At 34.2% G+C, this 27,466-nt stretch overlaps 2 protein-coding genes and 1 long non-coding RNA gene across 9 annotated transcripts in view; 1 reads left to right on the top strand and 2 right to left on the bottom strand.

Moving 5' to 3' along the window:
- BNIP3L (BCL2 interacting protein 3 like) overlaps positions 1 to 744 on the bottom strand; it is a 31,908-nt gene extending 31,164 nt beyond the window's left edge. The window contains exon 1 of one of the 2 annotated variants that reach the window (XM_077152840.1): positions 574 to 744. In XM_077152840.1, coding sequence (XP_077008955.1) covers positions 574 to 637 — 64 coding nt within the window. In that variant the 5' untranslated portion in view covers positions 638 to 744. Of the gene's footprint in view, positions 1 to 537 lie in introns of both variants that reach the window. The other variant, XM_077152839.1, reaches the window with a different exon arrangement.
- Positions 745 to 902: 158 nt separating this feature from the next.
- Positions 903 to 10,780, top strand: LOC143677174 (uncharacterized). 2 transcript variants are annotated; one of them, XR_013172423.1, is made up of 4 exons: positions 903 to 1,087; positions 7,108 to 7,332; positions 8,085 to 8,165; positions 10,644 to 10,780. It is a non-coding gene; the product is annotated as an uncharacterized LOC143677174 (long non-coding RNA). The 2 variants fall into 2 exon arrangements; XR_013172424.1 differs by having other exon boundaries at positions 8,085 to 8,980.
- The window catches only part of PPP2R2A (protein phosphatase 2 regulatory subunit Balpha), a 133,973-nt gene continuing 114,398 nt past the window's right edge, over positions 7,892 to 27,466 (bottom strand). For all 5 annotated transcript variants that reach the window (XM_077152836.1, XM_077152835.1, XM_077152837.1 and 2 more), the window contains 7 exons: positions 27,225 to 27,390; positions 18,407 to 18,519; positions 16,622 to 16,799; positions 14,839 to 15,003; positions 13,789 to 13,958; positions 11,467 to 11,558; positions 7,892 to 8,887 (listed from right to left, as the gene is read on the bottom strand). In XM_077152836.1, the coding sequence (XP_077008951.1) occupies positions 8,608 to 8,887; positions 11,467 to 11,558; positions 13,789 to 13,958; positions 14,839 to 15,003; positions 16,622 to 16,799; positions 18,407 to 18,519; positions 27,225 to 27,390 (1,164 nt within the window). In that variant the 3' untranslated portion in view covers positions 7,892 to 8,607. The remainder of the gene's footprint in view (positions 8,888 to 11,466; positions 11,559 to 13,788; positions 13,959 to 14,838; positions 15,004 to 16,621; positions 16,800 to 18,406; positions 18,520 to 27,224; positions 27,391 to 27,466) is intronic.

Below are 27,466 nucleotides of genomic sequence, written 5' to 3'. Positions count from 1 at the left end.
CCTGAGCTACCACAGCTCCCTCGGCTCCCCAGCCCCCGTCGTCCTGCCCTCCCACCCGTCCATCCCCCCGCGGCCCCGCTGCACGTCCCAGGTCTCCCTACGGCCCCGCAGCCGCCCGCTCCGCCCACCGTCCCCGCCCCGCCTTTCCGCCCCGCGCCCCGCGCCCCGCCCCCTCCAGGCCTCCATTGGCCCCGCTTCTGCGGCCCCACCCCGGGCGGAATCTTCTCTTCCAGCTACCGGCTCGGAACTCGGACCCCTTCTCTTCCTTCCCACTCGCACAACCCTAACACCGAACCGAAACAGCCCCAACCCAAGATCTAAGAAAAGAGGAGAGAATGGCGAAGAGGAAGACAAGAGCAAGTCTTCCTGACAGGGGATGGGAGCTGTCAGTCACACCAACATCCACCGCCTTGACCAATAGGCTGCCTTCTCTTCCCGCACGCACCTCCCTCGCCCCCCGCGTTAAGCTTGTGGTGGCGGCCCGACCAGCTCCTCCTCCCCCATACCCTTCACCAATCCCACCCGCCCAGCACTCACTGTTGAGGCCGGCTGGCGGTGGCAAAGGCTGTTCACCTTCATCGCAGTTGTTGTTGTTATTATGCAGAGGCGGCGGCTGCTCAACTAAATGAGACGACATCGTCCAACGCCTGTGAGAGCTGCGGTCGCAGCAGGACCGTCTCTGGTTCTCCGGCAGCAACACAACAAGCTGAGTCCCCCGCCCCCTTTTCTGCGCTTGCGCAGACCCGCCCCTGCGCTGACGTCAGAGCCCGCCTAGGCCACGTGATAACAACACAACAAACGACGGGGCGGGACCTGGGCGTTCCCGTGCGAGGCACAGACGTGGAGACGCGAGAGTCAGGATGACGTCCGTGCCAGGAGTGAATTCTTGCACGTAATTCGCACCGACTGGATGGAATGAGTTATACAGATGGCACTGGGATAGAGGATAGGGAGAAGTATATAATGAGGAAGTGTAAGGTGCTACTGTGTGAGCGCTCAAATCTCCCGCACCTGCAGAATCAACGTTGTTTTATCCAGTCTGTGAACATTTATTTTTCCGTATCTGTTACAGACTCTCAGTTCTCTCGTAGGTTTCGTGATGACACAAAGGAAGCAAAAAACTCAGGGACTCCTAGCATATATTAAGATAAATCTGCGGAACATTAAGACCGCAAACAGGGAACAATATGAGACAGCCCAGACTTTGTTAGTTGTCGTTTTAATAACTTTTTAAATTTTAATTATAAATTTAAATTTTTTCTAGTTTTAAATTTAATGACTTTTTAAATTTTAATAATACACGACCATTGTAAGCAATGGGAAAGATTCAGGGAAAACATGGGAAGAAAATAATTACCCCCAATCCCGTCATCTAATTTATCTCTGCGATCTACTTCATAGGAAGCTGTGTGACACTAAACCATTTATGTTCCTAAATACTCCACCTTCTTTATATTTCCATGTCTTCTTCCAGTTTCCATGGTCTGATTTATGTGTGGTATACGTTTTCTCTCAGTCTCTCTTGTCTTTTAACTTTGTTTCACTTTGAAGAAATGTAAAACTTCATATTATCAAATCTATCAGTCATATTGTTTAGGAAGACCTTCACTCTGCGATTATGAATATATTCCCCCATAATGTCTTCTAATCCTTAATAGATGTAATTTTTACATTTTACATTTAATCCATGTGAAATTTAATTTTGATATTTTGTGAATTAGCTTTGTTCTTTCCCAGTCGAATAGTCAGCTGACCCTACAATATTGGTACATTTTGAAGCCAAACATTCCACACTGATTTAAAATTGCCCCTTTGCAATGTTCTAAATTCCCACAATAACGTGGGTCCTTTTCAGGGCCCTTTACAATAACTCTATTAAATAACTGTTAGAGAAAATTTCTTCTCGTTTGTCTTTTAAAAATATTTAATAACTATTTTAACTTAATTACTCCTCAGATGAATTTTAAAATTGATTGGTAGTTATTGAAGGTAGGTGACGGGTACACTAAACTATTCTTCCAACTTTTTAATATATTTGAAATACTTTACGCTGAAAGTTTTTTTTGAATAATTGATTTTATGTCCTATTGCAAGTTCTTTTAAGATTTTGATCAGAAATGTGTTCAATTAATACACTAATTGGGGGGAATGAGTGATTGACACAATTACAACATTGTCTTCCCATTCAGGGTCATGATCTCCCTTCTTATTCTGATTTCTTTTAGGTAATTGACATTTCTTAAACTGTTTTGAGCTTTGTTATACTCTTATGCTCATCTTGTAAAAAAGTAATTTGAAATTCCTCTTCTATGATCTTGAGTAGCTTAAATTGAAAATCACTTTTCTTTAAAGATAAAGTGCAGTTCTTCTATGAAAACATGTTGGGAGTGTTAGTTCCCTTTTTCTACGATCTTAGATTTATTTCTTACTTTGGGTTATTTATCCTTTATTTTTTCTTGATTATGTTAGCAAATAGTTTATCTGTTTTATAATTCTAAAGTAAAAATGTCCTGTAATTTTCGGTTCTGCCCTTTGTTTGTTTTCTGATCCCTGCTTCCTGGTTGTACTATTCTTAATCCTTTTTTAAAACAGCTTAATTGACATATAATTCATATTATACTGTACAATGAATGTATTTAAAGTTTAAAATGTAATGTTTTGTGTATTATTCACAGTTTTGCAAAATTAGCAGAACTTATTTTGGGACATTTTATCATCCCCAAAAGAAAGAAACCCAGTACCAATTAGCAGTCATTCCTTAATTTTCCTAATTTCTTAGGTTTGATGCTTATATAATTCTTTTATTAATTTGAATTTTTAAGTCTAAGAACTTTTGCCTGATCAGAATGTGTCTTTATATCATTTCTAGCTTGGGGAATTTTTTTTAAGTTTTCTTTGAAGCCTAACATATGGTTCTTTTCAGGGAATATTCCATGAGTACTTGAAAAAAACATGTAGTTTCTGTGTTCAGGGTATCAGGTTTGATGTATCTACTGGAACTACTTTAATAGTAATGCCATTTTTTCATAGTTACTTTTTTCTCTCTGTGATGGGATTCCAAGAGATCAGTTAATAACCCCTACTCTTACTGTGTTTCTGTTTATTCTTTTATCTTCTTTAGTTATATTTGATGCTTCATTATTTGATACATTTGTTCATAATTCTTTATCATCATGAAGTGGTATTTTGTCCTCAGTTCAACCTTGTCTGATATTGTGATCATGAGCCTTGTTTTTTAAATTTTTATTCTTTAGTTGCATTGACCTGATGCACCCATTCTTTTAATTTTCAACCTGAGTCACTTGATTACAGCAAAATGTAGCTTTCGCTTTAGGATCCAACCCAAAATTCTTTTAATAGGGTAGTTTAACAAATTTACATTTACTGATAATGTAAATATGTTGGAACTAGTACTGTTATTGTATATCAGGCTTTCCATTTTAATGTCCTGAAAATAGTTTTCACTATGGGGTCTAGAGAAGCAAGGTGTTTAAAGGCATGAAAAGACAGTATCTTTCATTTTAGAAAGCTGGAATAATTCTGACAAAAATAGCTACACACAAATATTAAAAATCAATCTGAATTAGTATACAGAAGTAAAAATCCAATATTAATTCATTTCTTTAATAGTTGAAAACGAAAAGTAAACTCAATTACCAAACGCATTTGATTAAGAAGAAAAAAATAGGGCGAGGTAGATATTTTTTTAACATGATAGAGTATTCATTGAAGGTATTCTTGTTGCTAAAAACTACAAAATACTGAAGACAGAAGCCAAAGAATTATATAATTGGAGCAATATGCTGTATTCATTAATTGGAAGAGAAATGTTAAGATGATGATTCTCCCCGAACTGGTCTATGGATTCAATGCAATTATCACTAAAATCCAAGTGAATTTATTTTGAAACAACCTGATTGATTATACAATGTACATGGTAAAGCAGAGAAACTAGAACAACAAAATTTTGAAGAATGAAAGAGTTGATTTACTCTAAGTATCTGACTTTAAGGCATATATAGACTGGATAGTCTTTTCAACAAATGATGCTAAAACAATTGGATCTCCATTTGCATAACAACCCACATCTATCCATACCTTATACCATATATAAAAATCAACTCAAAATGAGTCATAGGCAAAAATTGAAACTATTAAACTCTAAAATAAAATAGCAAAGCATTGTGACCTTGGACTAGGCAAAGATTTCTTATATATGACCCAAAAAAGCATAATGCATAAAATGAACAAATTTGACTTTATGAAAAATCAAGAACCTCTGCTCTTCAAAAGACACTATTAAAATTTCACAATATGCAAATTGGGTTACCATTTTTTACTTTTCCAAATCAACTAAGATGAAGCATGAGATTTTTGTCCAGCTTCGAAAGTGTGAAAATAAGGTTAATCTCCTATACTTCTGATGGAAACTTCCATTTTTGGAAGGAGAAATTTGGAAGTATGAACCAAATCATAAATACACCCATATCCTTTGAACAAGATTCCACATTCTAAAAGTAAAAATTTCTAAAAGTAAATTCGTAAGAATGCATAGGTTTTCTCACCCAATGAGATTGGCGTTTCTTCCTTTTTCCTGTACTTTCTAAAGTGCATGTATTACTCTTATATGCAAGCTATCTATGAATGAATTTAGACAGTCTAGTCAACTCAGCATTAATGTGCAACATGAAATTCCTGGTCTCCTTATGAAGGAAGATGTAGAATTTGCTCATGTAACAAGAAGGATCTGCCTTTGCACAGGGGTGGGCAGACTAAGTAGCCTGTGAATGAAAAAAATGGCAGCTCAGAACCCTCTGCCTTTTTGCTCCTTCCCCAATGATGTATGAAGGACCATGAAAGATATCAGTTTGCATTTGGGTTGCCCTTTTTTATCACCAGGCCCCTCAAACACTCAAGGAACACACTGAATAGTGGTTTTATCTGGACTTCTCTTTATTTGGACCCTGATCTGGTTTTTAATAATGAGGATCTTCCAGCAAAAAAACAGAAATCCTCTTGTTCATGCATTCTCAAAAAATACCTGGTAAAGGCTGTTAAGACTTAACTGTTGCCCTCTAGTGGAAAAGTCCTCAAATAACTTGGTGCTATTAAAGATGAACATTAAGCTTTTCCCCTACAGCGATTTAATTACCTGTTTGTCAAACTAGACTTTCAGAGGAAACTAAACTTCGTAGTGCCTTCTATTTGATAGGCACTGTGGTAGAGAGAGCCTTTTTTATGTTATTTTAAGACTATAAGGTCGGTATGGTATTTTTACAGAGGTAAGGAGTTACAAACTCTAATACTCTTCCAGTTTTACTGGCATGTCAGAGACAAAACTATTATTAAAACTATATATATTTATAAAAACTATTTATAAACTGTATATATATATATATATATATGTATTTATAAACTATACTCAGCATTTGAGAATACCCCAGGACCTGGGGAATTTACTAAGCATTTGACTAACATTAAAGTGAAAAGTTGCAATTTGCTTTGGCCTCATTAGGATTAAAATGAAGCAGGATCAGTTTACATTTCCAGTAGAGGGATATGAAAAAATGAACATATTTTTGACCGTGGACAAACTTGCAGTTTAAAACGTCAACAATTAGAATTATATAAGATATCTGTCACAGTGATGCTCTCAAATATAAAAGTAAACTGACTTGATACTTATCTTTCCCATTTATTTTTGGAGGAGCTTGTTTTTGCTCTCCCGGGAGTGCATCACCATCTACATTTCAATTTACATGGGGTGGAGAAAAGATGCTAAAGCAAATTGTTCTTCAAGAAGAGAATGGTTTAAATTTCACTAAAAATGCTTTTACCAGTATTGCCTACCTTTCACACATAGACAAACTGTTTAAGTATAATCACATTCTTATAAGGAGTAGGTATCATTAGACACTAAAACAATCAGTTTTCTTATTTCTAGTTTCCTTTAATCTAGGAGTATCTGTAGCCAGAATAATGCTCACATTTAAGGTTAAAAAAAATCCTCACTTTATTTGGAAAAAAAGCACAAGGATGTCATTTTATTTCAAGAGACTAAGGGCTTCACAGAAGACAGCTTAATATCCAGTAATATATAAACATGTGTTTATATAGATACAGATGTTTGTAAAATAACTACTCTTTGTGCCCAGCCACTAGGGAAAGTCAAAGGAGATTAACAAAACGAAAGTTTTTCCTGCCATAATCATTTTTTTTAAAGTTAAGACAGAAGGGACAGAATATGCATATTAGTGGTAAGAAAACAGGAAATGTAAGTAACTTGACAAGACTAAAGTTTATTCTAAGTATAATTTTTATTAATAAAGAGATTAACCATGACCATATAAAATGAGCGGCTGGGCTGATAGTTTACTACACCAAAGAAAGTAAAAATTAATACTTGAGAATATTTTTACAATGATTTATAGTAGCATCCCTTGATAGACGTATTTGACTTTTAGCAATGTTTCTCTTAAGTATAAAAAACTAACCCTTAGAGTCATGGATGAGAATCATCATACCTAATGATGAATCCAAAAAGAATTTCCATGAACTTTCGGTGGTTTTCAAGACATGCATCCAAAGGTTAGGGAAACAACCTCCCAAAGGTATCTCCTGGAAAGTGGCCCAATCAGAAAACAATGTCACCACTGTACTTATGGCTGGGGAACATCCCACTTCTCATTCAAGTCTGTATAAATAACAGATTCCAAATGCTACCCAAGACTCTCAAATAAAATAGGAAAAGTGCCATTATCTCAAGAATGATCAGACAAATATTCAGTGTTTAAATACAAATTCAGACTTGTTGAGTCCAAGATTTTATTTCATAAAACTTCTCCTGTGTGCTAAAAATGTTAATTTACAAGACATAATATTTGCATAAGTGTAGAGGGAATTACGGTTGAACTGTTTAATCATTTTTCATTATTGAAGATAAGAATAGAACAATAGATAGTGGACATATAAGCACTCAGTCCTCTAAAATTCAAGGTTGTTATATTACTGCACAACCAAAATATACTGACATTCTTTAATAATATAAATGCCCACTCAATTTATCTTTTAAAAATAAACTCCATTTTTTTTTCTCCTCAATTAAAGCTCTGCAAGATTGACAAAGGTACAGTCTACCTTCTAAAAATAGGGCTACTCTTCATCTTTGGATAAAGTATCATCACTTATGGACAATGCAGTCATATATAGATTACTAAATCTTTATTTGAGGCAACTGTTGGAGTATATTAAGCACTTTTTGGATACTGTGCCTTTAAAGTTTGTCTTTAATAATAGTTTTGGAAAACCAAAAATAGAAGAAAAACATCTATGGTAAGTACATTTCATTCAGATTTAATAGCAGTAAAATACAAAAAAAAAAAAGTATCTAGTGCAGTGTCAAATTTTATCTATGTAAATCACCCGATACTATTTTATTTTGTTGTATGATTGAATAACAAAAAAAGCTTTAACTTATTAAAAAAGTATTTTAAGTCTTAGACTTATTAGCAAGGCAAAAATGAAATCACTGTAAAATGGTTTTAAAAATGAAGTTCTACAAATTTGGTTCTCATTTACAACAATTTCATTAACAGATAAATAGTTAAGTGTAAATACAATATGTGCCCCATACCCGCGCCTAACTACAGTAAAAAAAAAAAAAGTCTTTAGTAGCATTTTATAAATTGTGCACTCCTTAGTAATACCAATATATATTAAAAGCATGTTCATACAGAACCAATACCTCTCCTCCAATGTAAAAGAACACTTGTTAAAATAATTAACAAAAATAACCAATAAAACAATGGAAACTTATTTCATTTCTCTATGCCCAAGGGTAAGACAATATATTGGTTTGAAGAGGTAGATTAAAAAGAAAAAGAAAACCAGATTCTCCGTTCTTTGTCACTTTTATTCAGTAGTTTTTTCCCCCTTATTTTCAGTGCCAGACATGGCAAGGAGTGATTACAGCCAACTGTTATTAAAAACATTTGTTCGCAACATATACCCCCTTTACCACTGACCCCAAACTGACTACTAATTTTGTGTGCTTTCTTTCTTTTTTTTAATACACCACCACCAAGACTGGGTGGAGGAGGTAAAGGGGAAGAGAGATGAAAGGAAGGAGTCCAGGAGGCCAGAGAGGAGGAATGCTACAAGCCACAGTAAGAATGAGCTGTATTTAATTTAAAATGGGGGGAAGGGGTGTACCCCACAAATGATACAGTAATGAGGATACACAATTAAATCCCATAGCATGACTGAAGGCTTTCACTGTGTTTGACGTCATCACAATGGAAGGCATAAAAAGTGGAGTAAATCAATGTTGATACAGTCCAATCTAGTCCATTAGGCAAGATGGTGCAAGAAGTCATTTAAATTAAAAGTGCCCTACCCTTACCTAAATGGCTAGCAGACATGGAGAACAACACAGTGATGAATCCACAGAGCTTTCTCCATGTAGCTATAAAATGTGTTGTCAAATGGCACATTGTTAAACACTGGAAAGGGGTGCCACAATGGACCTCTCTCTTTTATAGGTACGAATACTAGATTCAACTATCTCAACTAAGCAGGAAGTGGGATCTTCTGCTAGGAACGCCAACCCTAATTCACTTTGTCTTGAAATATATACAGATTGTTTGTAGTTGCTACAGCAATGATATTTTCCTTGGGGTGCCAAGCTGTATGAAGTATTTTCTTGTTGAAGTCTAGGCTGTCAACACTTATTTCATCTTTCTTTCGCTTGCCACTTGCACAAACTTTGCGTGGCTTCAAAACTGTGCGAGGTTTATTATTTTCCCGTGATGCTTCTAGGGTTATGTCTCGCTTTGTGTTCCTGTCAAACATTCTGAAGAAATTATTATAAGATCCAGTCATAACAACACTGTAAAAGGAGAAAGAAGATCCAATCAATCGAGTGAACACGTTATTTTTAGTAAAATCATTCCGTGATTAAATCTAACCTAGAACTCCATAGGTAAGAGTTACTTCATGCAAATTTGAATTAAGGAACAGGGCTGCTGACAGCAACCTAGGGAACCAATCACTGGAATAAACTAGAAATATGGTACTAGTTAACTTGATTTTCTACCAATGACTCCTTTTCATGACTACCAAACCTGTCACCTAAGTTGATAGCAAACTCCAGTAAAACTTCTCAGTAGTAATGAATAGTTTATTGAACAGTTTTGCAACTACAAGGTGGTGCTGGTCAAGAGACCAGTCAACTTCTTAAAGTAGCAACTATCTGTGGAAGCCGCAGCTTCTAAAACAAAACAAACAAATAAACAAACAAAAGCATAATATAGCTGTCCTTAAGAAACCAATGCTTAATATCTTATTTAAATCATGAGCTATTTAATTTGCTTCCTGGAAGCTGTCTGGTTTGCTATAATAAATCTGTGCTTGAATAAAGAATATAGCACACACCATTTTTATTAACAGAAAATCCTAAGTATACCACTAAATACATTTTAAGCAAATATTTCTAAAAGTATCAGTTTAAAGGGATGCTAAATTTTTAGCCTTCCCTAAATAATCTGTCTGCCCTATTTGGCATTACTACTGCTCAACATAGCATTTACTCAAAAAAGCAAAACTTCACAAGTTCAAACCCTTAATAATTTGGAAAGGGAATGGTACTACTATTATATATATCACGTTCTTCCCACATGATCCAAGCTAGTATCATAAAATGAGAACTGTTCTAAATAATGCTTGAAAGTAACTGAATATCTACTTATATTTTTATATTACAAATATTTAACATATTAAATACAAATGATTATCATATATTCAGTACTGTCAATTCTCTCAAAGGACACTTGAAAACAGCATTAGTTGGTGGATGTATCTGAAAGTACTAAAAGTGCATTTTCTTTTAAGATGATTTACATTAAATCATTAAGATGATTTAATTTGGCACACTCAAATTATTTGCATTTGTGAGGTTCTAGTGTGGTTAGTTTTAGTTGATGGACATTTGTAAATTTTAAATGGTATTCTTAGGCCAGCATTTCTGTGGTTTACTTGCCAAAAATACATAACCAGAATCTAATCATGAGGAAACATTCAAACTAAGGATAATTTTATAAATTATCTCTTCTATTTCATCAACATTAATTTTCCTCCTTTAGATGCTGGTACTGTAATTATGTAGGAGAGTGTCTTTGTCTTTTAGGAAATACTCATTAAAGAATTTAGGGGTGATGGGCATCATGTTTGTAATTTACTCCCAAATGGTGCAGGAAAAAAAGCATGTGCATGTATGTGTGAGTGTGTATGTGTCTGTGTGTACACAGATTGATATAGAGATAATGAGAGAGAGAGAGGAATGAGAATGATAAAGAAAATAACTGGAAAACCTGGGTAAGGACTAAATTTAAGAATTCACTGTGTTACTCTGGCAAATTTTCTCTAAGTCTGAAATTATCTAAATTTTTTTTTAAATGTTAAGTGAAAAAAACACTGCCTTCTTATAATGGAGTAAAAATTAAAATTGTTAACAATATGCTTAAATAATATGAAAACAAATTATTTGTAGCAGTATGCCATACCCTATTATATTAATATATTCTTCCTCTTCAAATTTGCTCATTTTCTTTTCTTTTCTACTCCTCACCCCTTCCTCTTCTCTACAGATGCCTGAGGTTTAATGGTGGCATTCAAAGACAAGTCTTACCAACAGTCTTATCAACAGGACTCTAGTCATTCCACAAAAATGGAATCAAGTTTCAGTAATAAAACAACTGGTGAATAAAGTTCCTCTAATTAATTTATAAGCATAAATAATTTCAGAATTACATTTTCTTTTACTAATTTTTGTTCTATTGGAACACAGTAAGTGCTCAATAAGTATTGACAACCAAAACACTGAATGATTAAGCATTATTTATACTGGGAAATAATGGTATGCATTTCAATAGTTTAGTAAAAAGAAATCATGCTACAGCAAAACTGGTAATTGTTTAAGAAAAAAAGTTATGGTAAGATGTTTAAAACAATATATACTAATTGTTCTGCTTCTATGAGGTGATTTTCTGTACATATTAACAATCCAAATGAAATATCTACTGCTCAAATACTTCTAATAAGAACACAGTAGCAGAGTAACAAACTGAAATGTCACCATTTTAATTGTTGGTATAGTAGAAATATGATTTATCAGCTCTAAAGGAAGGAAAAATTTAAGGATATTTAAATCATAATTTAGATATCTAAATTTTGTGTGTGTATTTTCACATATACTAGTAAAAACACAGTGCTTAATGCATTATATGCTAGTAGTACAATGCTATATCTAAGATTACTAAATATATTTCAAAGAAACTCTGGGGGGAAATGAAATTAAGGGCTTGTAATTTATGTTAATCTAAGAAAAGTTGGCAAGGTTTTTAGTAAATGTAGCAACCATATCAGGATGAGTAAATAATTATGTTTATTTTTAAAATTAAGATCAATTACCTGTCAGATCCATTCCAACAACATTCAAATTTGTCAAATATGCAGTCATTTTCATACAGTGAACAAAGTTTACTTCTGAGGTATTCATGAACCTAAGGAAAAACATAAATATATTACATATATATTTAGTTTACCTCAAGATTTACCTATTAGAATTTAGGAAAATACTTTAACAATTCCATATCTTAGGAAAAAAAAGGCACAACTATACAAATATTCCTATATACACACATCTTTTAATCTTTCTCTTTAAAAATCTTCTTGGAAAAAACAAAGGCAATTTTTTCGTTTAGAAAAATACCAGCACTCTTTAAGAAATATATTTTCTGATTGCAAAACAAAAATTTCCTGCTGAGCATGGCACACATGTATCCCTATAAACATCACTTAAATATTTAAACAGATGAACCTGGCAGACAAATGACAAAATAAAAGAACATCATGGAAACATCTGAACATTATTCCTTGGCTTTCACATTCCATTAACTGCTGATAAAAAAAACACAAAATACTATCTTTCTTTTAAAATACTATTTTCTGGGCATAAATAACTGAAGACTACTGTTTTCATTAAATGCATATATCATGTATACATGAGCATATCCCAGTTTGGTGATAAATTATATAATTATCCTAGGTAGGCATTCTTTCCAAGTCTAATAGCATCCACTGGATATTACTTACACGGTAAAAAGCTAATGGAAGTGTACCTCTCCATGTTTTGAAGTATAATTCTATACTTACTCATATTTCAAGCAAACGAATGAAGTAGAGAATAAATTAGGTATTGAAAGTGTTCTTAAAAAAAAGATTTCAACTTAGTATTATATCCAAAAGAAAAATTCCAAAGTATTTGTTGCAACCAAAGGAAACAAAAGGATCCTCTACTTCACCATCCACTATCCTTTTTAAATTAAAGGAAATCTTAAAAAGAAATACTAGAAAAGTGTAGACTCTTGCTAAATGCTTAGAATTCTCTATTCTTTGTGAAACAACCTAAACTCACTTCAAGCACCTATGTTAACTAGGTATAAAGGAATGATTCAGGCCATGTCTATGAGGCATTAATGGAAAATGTATTAACGAGTCGCAGTTCATATGGAGTTAGGACCAAAAGTCAGCATGCAAGGCAAAAAATTAATGATAAAAAAAATCCTTAAGCTTACACACAGCTCAGCAAGATGCTTATTAAATTCAACAAAACAGCTGAAATCTGCATAAGCTAAATTTGAGTATGATGTGACTCTAGTCTCAATCAGTATCTGATTCAGTATAGGCAAAAGCCTGCAAATCAGGTAAAATTAAGTAGATCCTATAATTCAGTAGTTTTAGAATGCACATACAGAGTTTCTCCTCACACAATACAGGAGTATGTAGCTCAAGTTCAAATCAGTTTTTCTCAAAGGGACTGGGATAGGAGATATATCAGAATCTTGAATTATACAAGTGTAATTTGAAAACAATACAGAACACTTCATCCCTGTGTTCGTTTCAACCATGGCATTTAGTCTGACATTTCTAATACCACTGAGGAGATTGTTGATGAGTGTTTTTTGTTAGTCAAGTGAAGAAGTTTGAGAAACACTGCTCTATTTTACTAAGAACACAACATTAACAATGTTGCCTGCCATTCATATATTTTGTGTTCCTAAACCAATGTGAAGGGTTTTCTATACTGTAATCGAGAACCCAACACAGATTTAAGATGAACCCTTCCCCTGTGCTGTGCTGTGCACTTCTTCATTCTGTTTTCTACTTCTGGTGTAGAACATGTGATCGATGACAGTGGCTGAACAAGAAAATCGAGAACAGACATCTTACAACAAATAGGCAACTCCTGAAGCAGTTTGCTGAGCTTTCAAACCCTTCTTCAGCTTAAGGCAGGTTACCAGCCAAAAGGCAGAAAGTCAGTCCAATCAGCATGAAATGCTAAATTTAAGCTCTATTTCAACTACTACTGCACACTCTGCAACCAGTACACCTGTTTACCAGTATACCAACCTCCTGCCCCCTCACACCTAAATGAAGAGGGCTCTTTTCTCCTCAGTTTAAAGGCATATAGTTGCAGGAAAAAAATGTTGCCAATATTCATATTGGTAGCAAAATCATATTTTAGCTACAAAACTGAATAGATAACACAACCTATACAGGAATATGTAAATTTAACAAGAAAAACAGCAACAAACACATTGATCCCTGGAGGAAGGAAAACCTGAATAAACAAACACTGCACTGGTATTAACACATAGTACAAAATTCTTCTCTATTAACTTTTAGAAGTAAACAGAATATATTCTCATTGAAAGAAAAAACTGCAATTACCTGATAGGTTTCCACAGGTCTGTTTTCCATATTTAAGTCCCAAATTTTGACTGACAAATAGTCTCTAGTCATCATATATCGACCACTATGGCTGAATTTTACATCGGAAATAGAGGAGATTATTTCAGAAAAAAATGACCTGTTACTGGGATCTTCAGGTTCTTCAAACACTTAAAAAAAAAAAAAAAAAAAAAAGGCAAGGTGTATAATATTCTGGTTTGGACAAAACATTTCCTGAAACAATTAGTAACAAATTTCCTAAGAGTGATATAAAATGAGAAGCCAACAAAGGACTGAAAAATATTTCTCTGGCTCAAAGAACCTAATTTCCCTGAAAGTTTCTTAAGAAAATGACTTAATAGTAGCTAAATTAAGAAATCCAGACTCACTTAGGACTTCTGATTTCAGTACACTAGGTTCTGTATATTTTGTGTATTTCTGACTTTACCTAAATGTCACAATGGAAAACATACCACCCTAGCCAATGCAAATTCATACCTTCAGTAGGGAGGTAAATGACACATCATTTTCATGAGTTTTAAAAATATTCATCAACCACATAAACACAACAGTACTGTTATCCCTTAATTTTTAAATCAAACGTCTTCAAACTTTTTTTTTAAACATCAAGCCACAGTAACCTCAGAAGAAATCATCCCAGGAAGCTTAAGAGAAAAGATGGGAAGGAGAGAGAGAGGGAGGGAAGAAAAGGAAAAACAAGAGCAGGAAAAAAGAGAAAAAAAGTAAAAGAGAAAGGAACTGATCTACTTGAATACAAGGTTGAGAAGATCCAAAAGTCCAACCAGAAGTTCCTAAATAGCAGTCCACTAAAAACATATCCATGCCAGGTGACAACGCTGTCAGGAGACCCATACTAAGTTCTCCCAGTGTAGTGACCCATAATGCTTCAGGCAGTTTAACAAATCGTGCAAGAGGTCTTGAGCACACAGGTGCAGGACTTGAAATCCTATGTAAATGTAATTAACATGTCCAAGGCTAGTTTCAGATGAACAGAAAATATCACTTTTAAGAAAGATAAAATAAACTTACGTTTAGAATGCCTATCACAGAGGGCAGATGCCCTCATGTCACATAACCGAATAGTTCCTTTACTGCTGCTGTATACAAATGTGTTACAGCTGTTTGGATGGAATTCTGCAGCCGTAATCACCTCTGTTAGTTCTTCCATATTGGCAGGTTTGATATCCACAATATCTGGATAGCATCTTATTAAGGAATTTCCATTTAGGAAAGAAGGCAAATATAATTTTACATTTCTCATACCTAAACATCATTCAAAACCTAAGCACATTCGTTTCCCGACCATGCAGCCAAAAGAAGTACAAAAAGACAAAAAAACCTAAGCACAAGTATTAATTTTGATTGGATTTTACTTAGTCCAAAAATTGATCTTTTCAATTTTATCAAAAAATGTCTTATTTCTTGAAGGTAGCCATCATTCAGCAATCAGTTTATAACTCTTTTAGCAGATTTTTTTTTCATGAAAGGAATTTAGCCCTACCAGATATTAAAATGTATCTAAATCTCTATTAAGTAGAACAGAGTACAGGCAAATTAATGGATCAGAATACAGTACAAACAGACTGTAACATACATGGAATGTCAAAATTATAATTTAAAAGGTGAGGTGGAAAATAATTATTCTTTAACTGGCTGATTAAGGCAACTCGACATTTGGGGGGAAAAAAAAAGCTGGATATCTACACTTTACCCTTTACATAAGAATTAATCTCAAAGGGCTTAAAATATTTAGTGCTAAAAAAAAATCTTAGAAGAAAACATAAGCAAATTTTAAATCATTTTAGAATGCAGAGGTCTCTTTCTAAGTATGATATACATCACAGAAGCCATAAAAAACTGATAAATTTGTCTTCATAAATATTAAGAGAACTTAATGTTGGTTAGGAAACTACTGCAACAAAACAACTAACAACATAAAAAGGACACTTTAAAAATGAATAAAAATATACACATATCCAATGGAAAAATAGGAAGAGAACAAAAAGAAACATAAATGGTTGATACACATGAAAAGATGCCCATACCTACCCATGATAAAAGAAATGCAAATGAAAACAAAAGAACACTTTTTAAAATAAATGGACAGGTAGAAAGTTACAGAGAAATAAGATCTTGGATATCACTGGCGGAGCTCTATTAGTGTAAAAGCTTTGTTAATTTTTTAAATGATACATATTTGGAACTTACACATTAACAACGGCAGCAGTAGCTGCTAACATGAAGACATTTTTTAAAACAAAACACACTTAAAAACTCACATGTATTTATATATTTATATGTATATTACACGTGTGCACAGGCATTCATTTATCTTTATATATCATATGTTTATATATACACAGAACATTCAGAAGGCTAATTTAAACAATGAAATGGGGGTCAGAGAATTATTTCCATTGACTTTATACCATTTCTGACTTGTTTGGATTTCTTTCTCAATCTTCAAGAAAAAAAAATTGGAGAAAGCACACAATACTCCCCAAATTTGTTTTTATACTCAATTATTAAAAAGCAAATTCTTATTTTCATATATTCAACAGAAAAATTCCTAAAGAACTTCAAGAATCCAATTTTTAAATCAATATGTGATTTTCTTTTCTGTATCAAATAACTTTTCTAGTGTTTAATCATTCATATACAAATAAAAAGATGGCATGAAATAAGTCACATATATTAAAAGGTACTACAAAAAGGAAATAGAATACATTAGAAGAGATGGAAATAAATTCAAAATGAGCACAACATGTCTTCTTTACAAAACAGCCAAAAAAAAAAGAAACCAAATGGATACTGAAACTTCTGTCTGTAATTTCCAGATGCCAAAGATTAATCCGCAAATCATCTGCAGATAAATATGTTTCATAATCACTATTTATAGAAATAGAGTTGATGTGATATGTATGAGCATTGGCAAATATTCTTCGTGGACTGGCTTCAACCATTAGATCCATGGGCCTAAAGACTGGTACCTGTCAATAAGACACATGAAAAATATTTATTAAAAAATGCTCACTGTATGCAAGAGCAGTTAAAGTCAGAACACTTGAGGGAACATAAAACAGTACAATATTACCCTTATTTAGTTTTTTTTTTCCCACACACAGGCAGGCACCAGAAATGAACCCAGGTCTCTCCAGCATGGCAAGAATTCTGCCACTGAGCCACCACTGTGTCACTTTACCCTTATTTAATTTTAAAAAGCAATTGATATCTCTCCTTTAAAGTGTTAAAATGGGGAGAAAAATGACAATTTCAACAATTTACCTTATCAGTAAAAGCTAAGTAAAAGTTCTTCCTAGCCCCATCTATTGCTTGAAAATTTTGCTATCATTAATCAGTGTTTATGGTTTAAAATGAAGAGGCTAATCTTTTGTTCCTCCCATGTGGTCTTTCTCTATCTAAGCCCAATTCTGCAACTAAAAGCATTACCCTTCCCCCTATGTGGGACAGCCGTTCAGGGGTGAAAATCTCCCTGGCAATGTGGGACATTTGACTTCCTTGGCCCTGGCACCATGGGATCGACAATGCATTCCTGATCAAAATGGGGAAAAGAAATGTAACAAAATAAGGTATCAGTGGCTAAGAGATTTCAAATAGTCCAGGGGCTATTCTGGAGTTTATTCTTAGGCAAGCTTCAGTTAGATACTGCTAACTACCACAGTTTGCCAAACCCCAACCAACACTAGTCCTATAAACCCTGAAGAATACCCAAGGCTCTATCTGAGACTCTATAATAAAGTTTTTACTCAGTACGTTTATTTTTCAGAAACCTATAACCTCCAGATGGTTCCTCAAGATAAGCCCTGAAACCGAGTTCCCAGTCTCCCCAAAAGCATCAACCAGTTGCGTTCCCCTACCCCAAAATGTCGACACACCTTTTCAACATAAAGAAGTGAGAATGGTCATTGCCCAAATATTCCTTAGAACTGGGAAAAGGATCAAAGGAGAAGGAAGGGTTTTAACAGAGAAGAAAGGATTTAACAAATGAGTATGACTACAGAACCATCCTATCGTTTGGAGGAGTTGAAAGGAAATATATGAAATGGTGGAACTGTAACTCAAACCAGATTTTGAAATTTGCTCTAAAACTACTGGTTAAAATATAGTTAGAAATTTATTGTTTTGTATATATGTTATATTTCACAATAAAAATTTTTTTTACATAAAGAGGCTAAAAAAAAAAAAATTTTAGCCCACAACATCTAATTCTTCGTATTTGTGAGCTTCAACAAAATTTGGTCCATTTCCATCTCTATGATCTCTTAAGAAAATTTAATCCTGATACATAATCTTTTAATAGCTGACATTCAAACCACAAGAGCAAAAATAGTGTGGTATAGTTTACAATAGTCTTGTTTAAGCCTGGGTTCTGCCTCTACCTCAGAGAGACCCCTATGTAGGTGAGATTCCATGTTTAAAATGGGAATTATTAAACATCCTACACCTGTTTACAGAATTGTTGGGAGGAGGGCAGACTGTAATTACTCCTACTCAAGTTCTGCTCAGGATCTAGAATATGTAAGAATTCCAGAACACTACTCATCAGAATTAGAATCATTTTTTCTTATGTACTTACCCGTAGTGTAGTAACTGTAGTAGGATCTCTATACCTTCCATCTTCCTCTTTCAAGTTATATCCTTCTGGTCTTTTGTCCCTTTCACTGATTTTCCATAATTTTATTGTTTTATCTGGGAAGAAAAAGGAAGTGCTCAAAAAAGAAGCTAAAACTGATAGAAAAAGAGTAACATTTTAAGGCTTATTTATGCCTTTTCATAATTTATCTAAAAGGATCCCCAAGAATAAAACCCTTGTCTGACAAAAGGATAAGATACTGTATGATTCCACTTTTATGATCATCGTAAAGGTAAAATCAGAGGCTTATAATATAGAATACAGGGGACCTAGAAATACATGGAAGGTAGAGATGGGTGAATGGTTAGCTAATGAGGCTGAACCCAAATATAAAGGAATAGATAGAGTGAAAGTGGTTCACTATTGGTCTATAAGTAATATTACCATATTGAAGATGAACATAATTGAAAGGGGTTGAATAGAACCATGTGACCCACTGATTAACACTACAAATATAAATAAGTTTTTGCATGAAAGGTATGAATTTTGTAAAAAGAGTGTATTAAGAGGGAAACTGTTATTGCCTGCTATGGCCTATGCTTAATAGGAAAATATCAACAGTACCACAGCCACACCAGGGGTAAATAAGGCGGGGCCAGGGGGGCAGGGAGATAAGAGTTAAGGGGAGGTATAGATTTTCTATTTGATCAGGGTAAATTTATTGGTTATCTTTCTCTCGAGAACAATGAAATTTATCTAAAATTGAGAGTGCTGATGGACTGCTGACTTTGGACATTATACATTATGCCCAATGAATGGTGGTGGCTGTAAGATGCACTGACTGAATAGATTGGTGAAAGATGGTGTATACATATGATCAAATATTGTGCTGCTACAAAAAGGAACAAAGTTGTGAGACATGCAACATTGTAAATGAATCTGTGGGACATATGGTGAGGCAAAATAAGCCAGAAACAAAGAGTATGGTCAACCAAGTATTATATGGCCTCATTTAGAAAATACTTATAAGAAAACGGGCCTAGACTCTAAGCTCTTAAAACAGTCACGTTTAGTCTGAAGTGCTAACTGTTATTTCTGGATTTTGAGAGGCTGTTTTATATATGTACAACCTGGTATTTAGGAATAAGAATGAATCTGATCAGGTCAGGATTAAGGTAATTTAGAGTACAGGGGTAAGGAAGACACTGTCTGTATTTTAGAACCTCGTCTATTCTTTGAGACCAAAGGAAGAAAAGTTTATTTTATCCAGAATCAAAATTTTCTGTGGCACATACTCTAATTCAACTTGTCTGTATATATCATTTAAACAAGCCGAACACAGGGGACCAGAATAAGAATGAGGGCCATTAAGCCTGTATAGCTTAATGTAATGCCTGGATAGGTCCCAGACTACATTAAGCAGATAATCAAAAAGTACTGGCAACGTCCCCTGAGGTATGGGAAAAAAAAAATGAATGTTTACCACCGAGGAAAGCCCGGATACTGTGGCAAACATTAGGAACACCCAAATCAATAGGCCAAACCCTTGATCTTGAGGCTTGCTCTTGTGAAAATTACATATGTAGTGGAGAAGCTTAGCCTACCTATAGATATGCCTAAGAGTTACTTTGGGAGAACCTCTTTTGTTGCTCAGGTGAGGACTCTCTCTCTCTCAGCCCAACTCTGCAAGTGAGATCAATACTCTCCCTGTACGTGGGATATGACATCTGGGGTGAAAGTCTCCCTGGCACTGTGGGAGATGACTCCCAGGGATGAGTCTGATCCTGACACCATGGGATCAACAATGCCATCCTGAGCAAAAGGGGTAAAAATTGTAACAAATAAGCTTATCAGTGGTTTAGAGAGTTCAAATAGAATCAAGTGGCTACTGTGGAGGTCACTCTTAATGCAAGCTTCAGTTGGGCATTATATAAGATTCTACAAAGGTTCCATGCATTGGGTAATTTTCCAAAAACCTACGACCTCCAAATGGGTCCAGATAAGTCCTGAAATGCAGAAGGGCCAGCCTCTCCAGAACATCAACTAGTTTCATCTACATATTCCATACTACTGACAGCCCCTTCCAACATGAAAAAGTTAGAATGGCCATAGCCAAATACCCCTAAAGAGTAGGAGAAAGATCAAAGGTGATGGTGGAATTATACAGAGAACGTAGGGTTTAAGCAATGAGTATGATTGCTTTTAGTCTTCAGTATCTTAGAACAGCTAGAAGTAAAAATCTAAAATTGTGGAATTATAACCCATACCAAACTCTGAAATCTGTTCTACAACTGATTGTTGTGATCTGCTTCAAAATTTGTTTTTGTAAATGTTATTTTTCAAAGAAAAAAGAAAAACAAACAAATACAAAAGGATATTAAAAATAAAATAAATGGGGGGGGATAAAGATAAAAACATTGGGTAGATTGAAACACCTGTGGTCAATGAGAGGGAAGGGTAAGGGGTATGTAATGTATGAATTTTTTCTTTTTACTTCTATTTCTGGAGTGATACGAATGTTCTAAAAATGATTGTGGTAGTGAATATACAAATATGTGTCAACATTGTGCACCACTAGATTGTATACCATGTATGGACTGTATGTGTGTGAAGAGCTCTCCGTTAAAAGAAAAAAAAAAAACAAAAAACCAAAAACCTTGTCTAACTTAATAAAAAATGCATTTCCTATTCCCAGGTGGATAAACACACACACACACACACAAATACAGTATGGAAAAATCACAAGTTTATGTTATAGACAATCATAAAATTCCTTTAAGTCACAGCCAGGTCCTCTATGCTTCAAAAATAATTTAAGGCCAGATGAAAAATATATATATACATACACGTTCAGGATTTAAAGAATACAAAAAAAAAAGTAAGTTAAGATAGCCTAACCATTATTTCAAATCAAAATGGTAAGGAATCTGAATCTGAAAATGGTTCCATTTCCTACTAGATACGTTTTACATTATATGAAGACTCTAAGGATTCCTTTGTTGGCTTGGATGCCTCAGTTTAAACCCATATGGCCACCCTTCAATTTCCCCCCTCCCCAAGCCAATTGCATCAGGAAAAAGTAGGAAACAAGGCTTGAAAAATATTGATTACGCGTTCTTCCCCCTAAAAATTTCAAGACAAAATTTCTAGGTAATGAGGATATGTAACACTTTTTAATTTTGTTGGAATTAAGTTTAGATTTACAGAAAAGCAACAGAGAAAGATAGTATAGAGCACTCTCAAAATACCCTTCACCCAGTTTCCTCTAATGTTAACATCTTATGCTACCCCATGGTACACCTGTCAAAAGAAATTAGCATTGGTACGTTACTATCAACTAAATTATAGACAATTCAGATTTTAGCAGGCTTTCCATTAATGTATTTTTTCTGTTCCAGGGTTCAAACCACACTGCATTTAGTTGTCATGTCTCCTTAGTCTCTTCTGATTTTAACAGCTTCTCATATTTTCCTTGTTTTTCATAACCCTGATGGTTTTAAGGAATACTGATAAGATATTTTGTAGAATGTCTTTTGGTTGGATTTGTCTGACATTTTCTGACGATCAGACCAGGATTATAGGTTTTTTTAACACATACAAAAGGTGAATATCTTGTCATTACATCATATCAGTAGGGTACATGGTATCAACATGACTTGTGGCTAGTGATAATAACTTTGAACTTCTTTAGTGTCTGTCAGGTTTCTTCCCTGCACAGGTATTATTCTTCCCTTCCTATATGCTATTCTTGGGAAGCAAGTCATGAGAAGGAGAATTAAGTTCCATTTTTTAATTCTGGGGGGAGGAGTATATATCCACATATTATATGGAATTCTTCTGCAAGGATGATGAACTCTTCTTCCCCACTTACGTACTTATTTATTTATATCAGTATGACTCTAATATATGCTTATTTAATACCTTGAATCCTAAAATAGCTTTCTTATATAAAAAGGATATTTTTAATGATCTTTCATAAGTGAGTGCAATAAAACAAAAACATGTATAAAGTTCCTATATAAAAGCAGTTCAAAAGAAAAAAAATCTGTCATATAGAGATATACAAGAGACGTGTGGATGTTCTTTTCAAAAACAAGTGTAAAGGGAGAAAAATCCTTAATTTCAGTAATTTGTAATCTAGGATTTCATATAAACCAAGATAATCTTTTTATAGCTATCCTGTCATTAAGTTTTTTGTTTCTTCTATGTTTTCAATGTGCTATTCAATAAGATATTGTATAATTGAGGTAAACAATTACATTATTTTACAACAAATATTCTACTAGTCCCCAAATCTATAATATATATGAATCTATACTAAATGATATAGTTTGGGACAAATAAAAATTGGTTTGAAATCACTGTCTAAAGATAACAAGGGTGGCTATTCTACCCCCCCATCCCCACAGTTGTCTTGTGGCCTGTTTAATTCATAATCTTTACTAAAGATCAAAATAAAGAATTACAACATGCTTACCAAATTTCTAATGAGATGAGGTTAGTTTGTGATTCCTAATGGTATTACAGGAAGAAAACTCTTAAGAATAATGAAAAATTGGGGAAATACATTTTAAACCAAATTAAACATCAAAAGAAAAAAATTTGAATGGTAAAATTTGTCTTACAGAACAGTATAAACACACATAGGACACAGTTTATACAATTTCAGTGCCTTGCTTAGGGACAAGATAGGTAGGAAATAAAATACTTTAATAACTATGGCATAAAAACAAATCCAAAAGCCCTTATACTCACAGAAAGAGGTATGTGAGAAGAATTAAACTCCATAAAACTCCATAAAGATTATGTGGATATATACAATTTTCTGTGAAGGGAAGGATCAGATTCTCACAGAAATTTGTTCCTACTAAAAGGCTAAGAACAACTATTCTGGTGTTTACTTATAGACTGTCAACACTTAGATGTTCTAGAAGACCCAAAGTCCCTGCCCTCTTGACACAAAAGCAAAGGATTAGGGCAGGGAAAACCAAGTTCCCTTTTTGGGACTGCAGCTTTATATTTTAAGATTCAAAAAACTTCTTATTAACAAGTTATTAACCAATTAATCAGTGGACTTTGCATTTTATTGATATATTTAAGATCCTTGGATCAGCAGGTTAATTAGTCTGACTTTTTTACAATGCGCAGGAATCAAGGAGAATTCACAGAAAGGTGACATAAGATTAAAGAGAAAGAGAACAGACTCACTTGAAGCAATGTTCAGTGAACTAAAGTTATAAAGAAGGCAACTATGAAGTTATTTAGATAAAAATTATCTGGGAAACATGAAACAATTTATGATCATCACAGAAACCTAAAGTAAAAAGCAAAGATTAACTCTGGTAGTCAAGCTACAAAGTTTGGTCCTACTTTAATACTATCATCCCCCCACAGTACTTATCTTTTATTTTTTTTAAACGTTTTCTTAATTGTGAAAAATAATGTATATATAAAAAAATCAATAAATTTCCAAGCACAATTTAACAAGTAGCTATTCAACAGATTTTAAAGTTTGGTATAGGTTACAGTTTCATGATTTTTCATTTTTTCTGAAATGAAATGACACTGGAGACCAAAAAAAAAAAAAAAAATCAACACACTGATTCAGCAGTCATATTAATTTGGTAAATCCTATCTTCTCTATTATAATCTTCTTTCTCTCTTCTTTTTTGTGAAAAATGACATATATACAAAAAAGCATTAAATTTCAAAATACATTGCAACAATTAATTGTATGTAGAACTGATTTCAGAGTTTGGTATGGGTTACAATTCCACAATTTTTGGTTTTTATTTCTAGCTGCCCTAAGGTACTTGAAATTGACTAAAAAATATATCAGCATAATGATTCATCACTCATACTCATTTGTTAAAATCCGACCTTCTCTATATGACTCCACCATCACCTTTGATCTTTCTCCCACTCTTAGGGGTATTTGTGCTATGCCCATTCTAACTTTTTCATGTTGGAAGGGGCTGTTGGTAATATGGGATAGAGGTATGGAACTAGCTGATGTTCTGGAAAGGCTGGTCCCTCTGTATTTCAGGACTTATCTGGTCCAGGGACCCATTTGGAGGTCACAGGTTTCTGGAAAGTTACCCTAGTGCATGGAACCTTTGTAGAATCTTATGTAATGTCCTAGATATTCTTTAGGATTGGTAGGAATGGTTTTGGTTGGGGTTTGGCAAGTTATGATAGTAGCATGTCTAACTGAAGCTTGCATAAGAGCGACCTCCAGAGAAGCCTCTTGACTCTTATCTTTTTATGGGTATGAAGATCCACTACTTGGGGGTGGGGGAGTGTCACTTAGCTAAATCTCACTGAGAAAACTATTCAAATAACATAAAGACAATATTCATATTTAACAGATGTTGAAGTTTTACCATAATTGCCTTCTCACTCTCTTCTCTTTTTCTTTTGGCATGTGCAGGCTCCAGGAATTGAACCCGGGTCTCCAGCATAGCTGGTGAGAATTCTGCCACTGAGCCACCATTGCCCACCGCTTTCTCTCTCTTTTAACAGTACAATTTGTTAGCTTTAGCTCAAATTCTCCTCCCCCTCCCATTCTTTTGCCTAATCCACTATTCCCAGGCACAACCACTAACATGACGGTTGTAAAACTCCCATATACTTGTTTTATCCTTCTCACCTTGTACTCCCGAGTTAATATAATCACTATTTTTAACGCAAAAATTATCATAGCTCCCCAGTTATATTTTACTTGGTGTCCATTAATAATAACAAAAAATAAGACAAAAAACTACAATGCACTGTAGTGCCTTTAAAGTAATTTGTATTACTAATCAATGTTTTTCAAATTTATTTCGTGAACATCTTTTAGCGATACTGTTGATTTCGTCTACAGATTAAAAATAAAGAAATTTACATACCTCTTACCCAACCACTAGAATTCAGTGTGTTCTCTCCCTTCACTGAACTTTTGTAATGTTTAGTATCTAGAAAGGCTCATTTGGTGCTCGTACATTGCCTTGATTATGTCAAACTACAGCAGAGCACACAGACACCTACATGGAAGACATACATGGCTATACTCTGAGAATTTAAACATAAATTTCAGATTTAATCTGCAAATAAATTGAAATGGGATTTGCTTCTAAATAATCCTACGAGGGGAGTGGGAAGGAGAAGGAGAAGTATAGGATAAACAGGACTAGTCATGAATTGATAATTGCTGAAGCTGGGTGATGTGAGGCTTCATTATACTAGTTTCTCTACTCCAGTCTAGGTTTTAAAAGTTTCCCCTCATGAAAAGTAAAAAGATTTAGCTTGTAAGAAATAAGTTGCCGTAACTATTACGAACAAATATTCTCATATGTAAAATATACGACAAAAACACCTTGGAAAAATTCACTTTCCAAAGTAAGTGCTACTTGAAGTAACTTAGTTTACTATATAAATTTGAACCAGAACCAAGATTGGAAGCCAACAATCGGTCCGAGGAAATACAGTTCTGCCTATGATGTTTTCAGCTACAGGCTTTGCATAATCATTTCTATTTATTTTTCTTTTTAAGGAAAAGAGAAGGGAACACGGTTTATGTGAAGAGGAGGGCAAAGGACACAAATTTCAATGGGTTGGTTGGAGAGAACTTTGATGATCAGAGAAAATGGGCAAACATTTATGGTTATCAGTTTCATTTGCAGCATCATTTTGTGAACTGCATTTTAAAGAACTCAATACAGTGAGTGATAAGGCATAAATTGTATGGAGTGGGTACTCAATATTTTTCTCCATGTTACCACAGAAGTCATTTGATAAAGTAAAAAGAATTCTAAGGTCTACATGCTAGAATTAGATTTTATTAATAGTGAGAAGCTGAGAAAATCTGAACAGTTATCCAAACCCTTGTGCCAGCCTCAAAAAAATTTAATCTAAATTTTTATAGATTATGGTTTTAGAGATTATAGACTTTGGTTCCTGGAACCTGGAAGCATCCTTCAACCACTCTAATGGCTCTCCTGAAACCCAAGTTCCTAAGGGTAAACCAAGTTACAGTAACTCATAAGAAAAAAAAATTTTTAGAACTGAAAGAAATCACCCAACTTTTAACTTGCCCCAAAGGGCTTCAAATTCTGGTAGACTCATTACAATTCTATTTCTCATTTAAAAACTTTTCCTGAACTGGAAAACCAGTGTAAGAAGAAACTTCTTCCAGTCATAGGGCTTGTGGCTCAGAAGGCAATATGCCAACCCAGTTTGTGTTTAATTGGACAGGGGTTAAGAAAGAGTCCTCTCCAAGAAAATATCCTTGAATGGAAACCATACTTTCACAGAGTATTTTATATTAAATTTTCAGATTTAATCTACAAATAGAAAGTTTAAAACACTTTTTGTAGAGTCTAAGTATATTTAAAAAGGGGAAAGGAAATTAGCATTCATTGAGCACTCATGTGTGCTAGGCATTATAACATTTAGCACCCATAATAATATTATAATATAGATATTACATACCATCTCCACTTCATAGCTAAGAAGAAATTCAACTCAGTGTTAGTAAAATGCCCAAAGTTACAAAGTTAAGAAGTGGGAGAAATAGGATCTGACCTAAATTAAATGGTAAAATCCATATTCTTTTCATTGCATGCTGTATGTGCTAAAAGTTAGCACCTGAAAATCTCTTTAACATAAAAACTGAAGAATAATTTTTAAAAGGATGGTAAACGTTTATATTAAGCATAGAGAAGAAATATTGCCAAACATCTGTCCAGGGATCTCTTAATAACTATTCCTCTTTGAAAGGGGAAAATTTCTTTTATACATAATAAGCACATGAAAATTTATAACAAAAAGTTATACCTACCATTGGTAGACAATAAAAACTGAGCAGCATTTTTCTGGGGCAACCACCTAATTTTGTTGATCTTCTCTTCTATTTCTAAACTTTTCAAGTAGTCAAACTCTGGTTCATGGCTCTGGAAGGTGCTGTAAACATTATATTCTCCTCTGCTATGAGACTGGATTTTGTTCTAAAGTGGAAACAAAAATATTTGCACCATTATTGAGAAATATTTTGAAATCTACCAAACACATAAACAATTCTAA

Source organism: Tamandua tetradactyla, chromosome 3, assembly GCF_023851605.1.
Source record: "Tamandua tetradactyla isolate mTamTet1 chromosome 3, mTamTet1.pri, whole genome shotgun sequence".
Lineage (NCBI taxonomy): Eukaryota > Metazoa > Chordata > Mammalia > Pilosa > Myrmecophagidae > Tamandua > Tamandua tetradactyla.
This window is presented reverse-complemented; position numbering and strand designations above follow the sequence as displayed.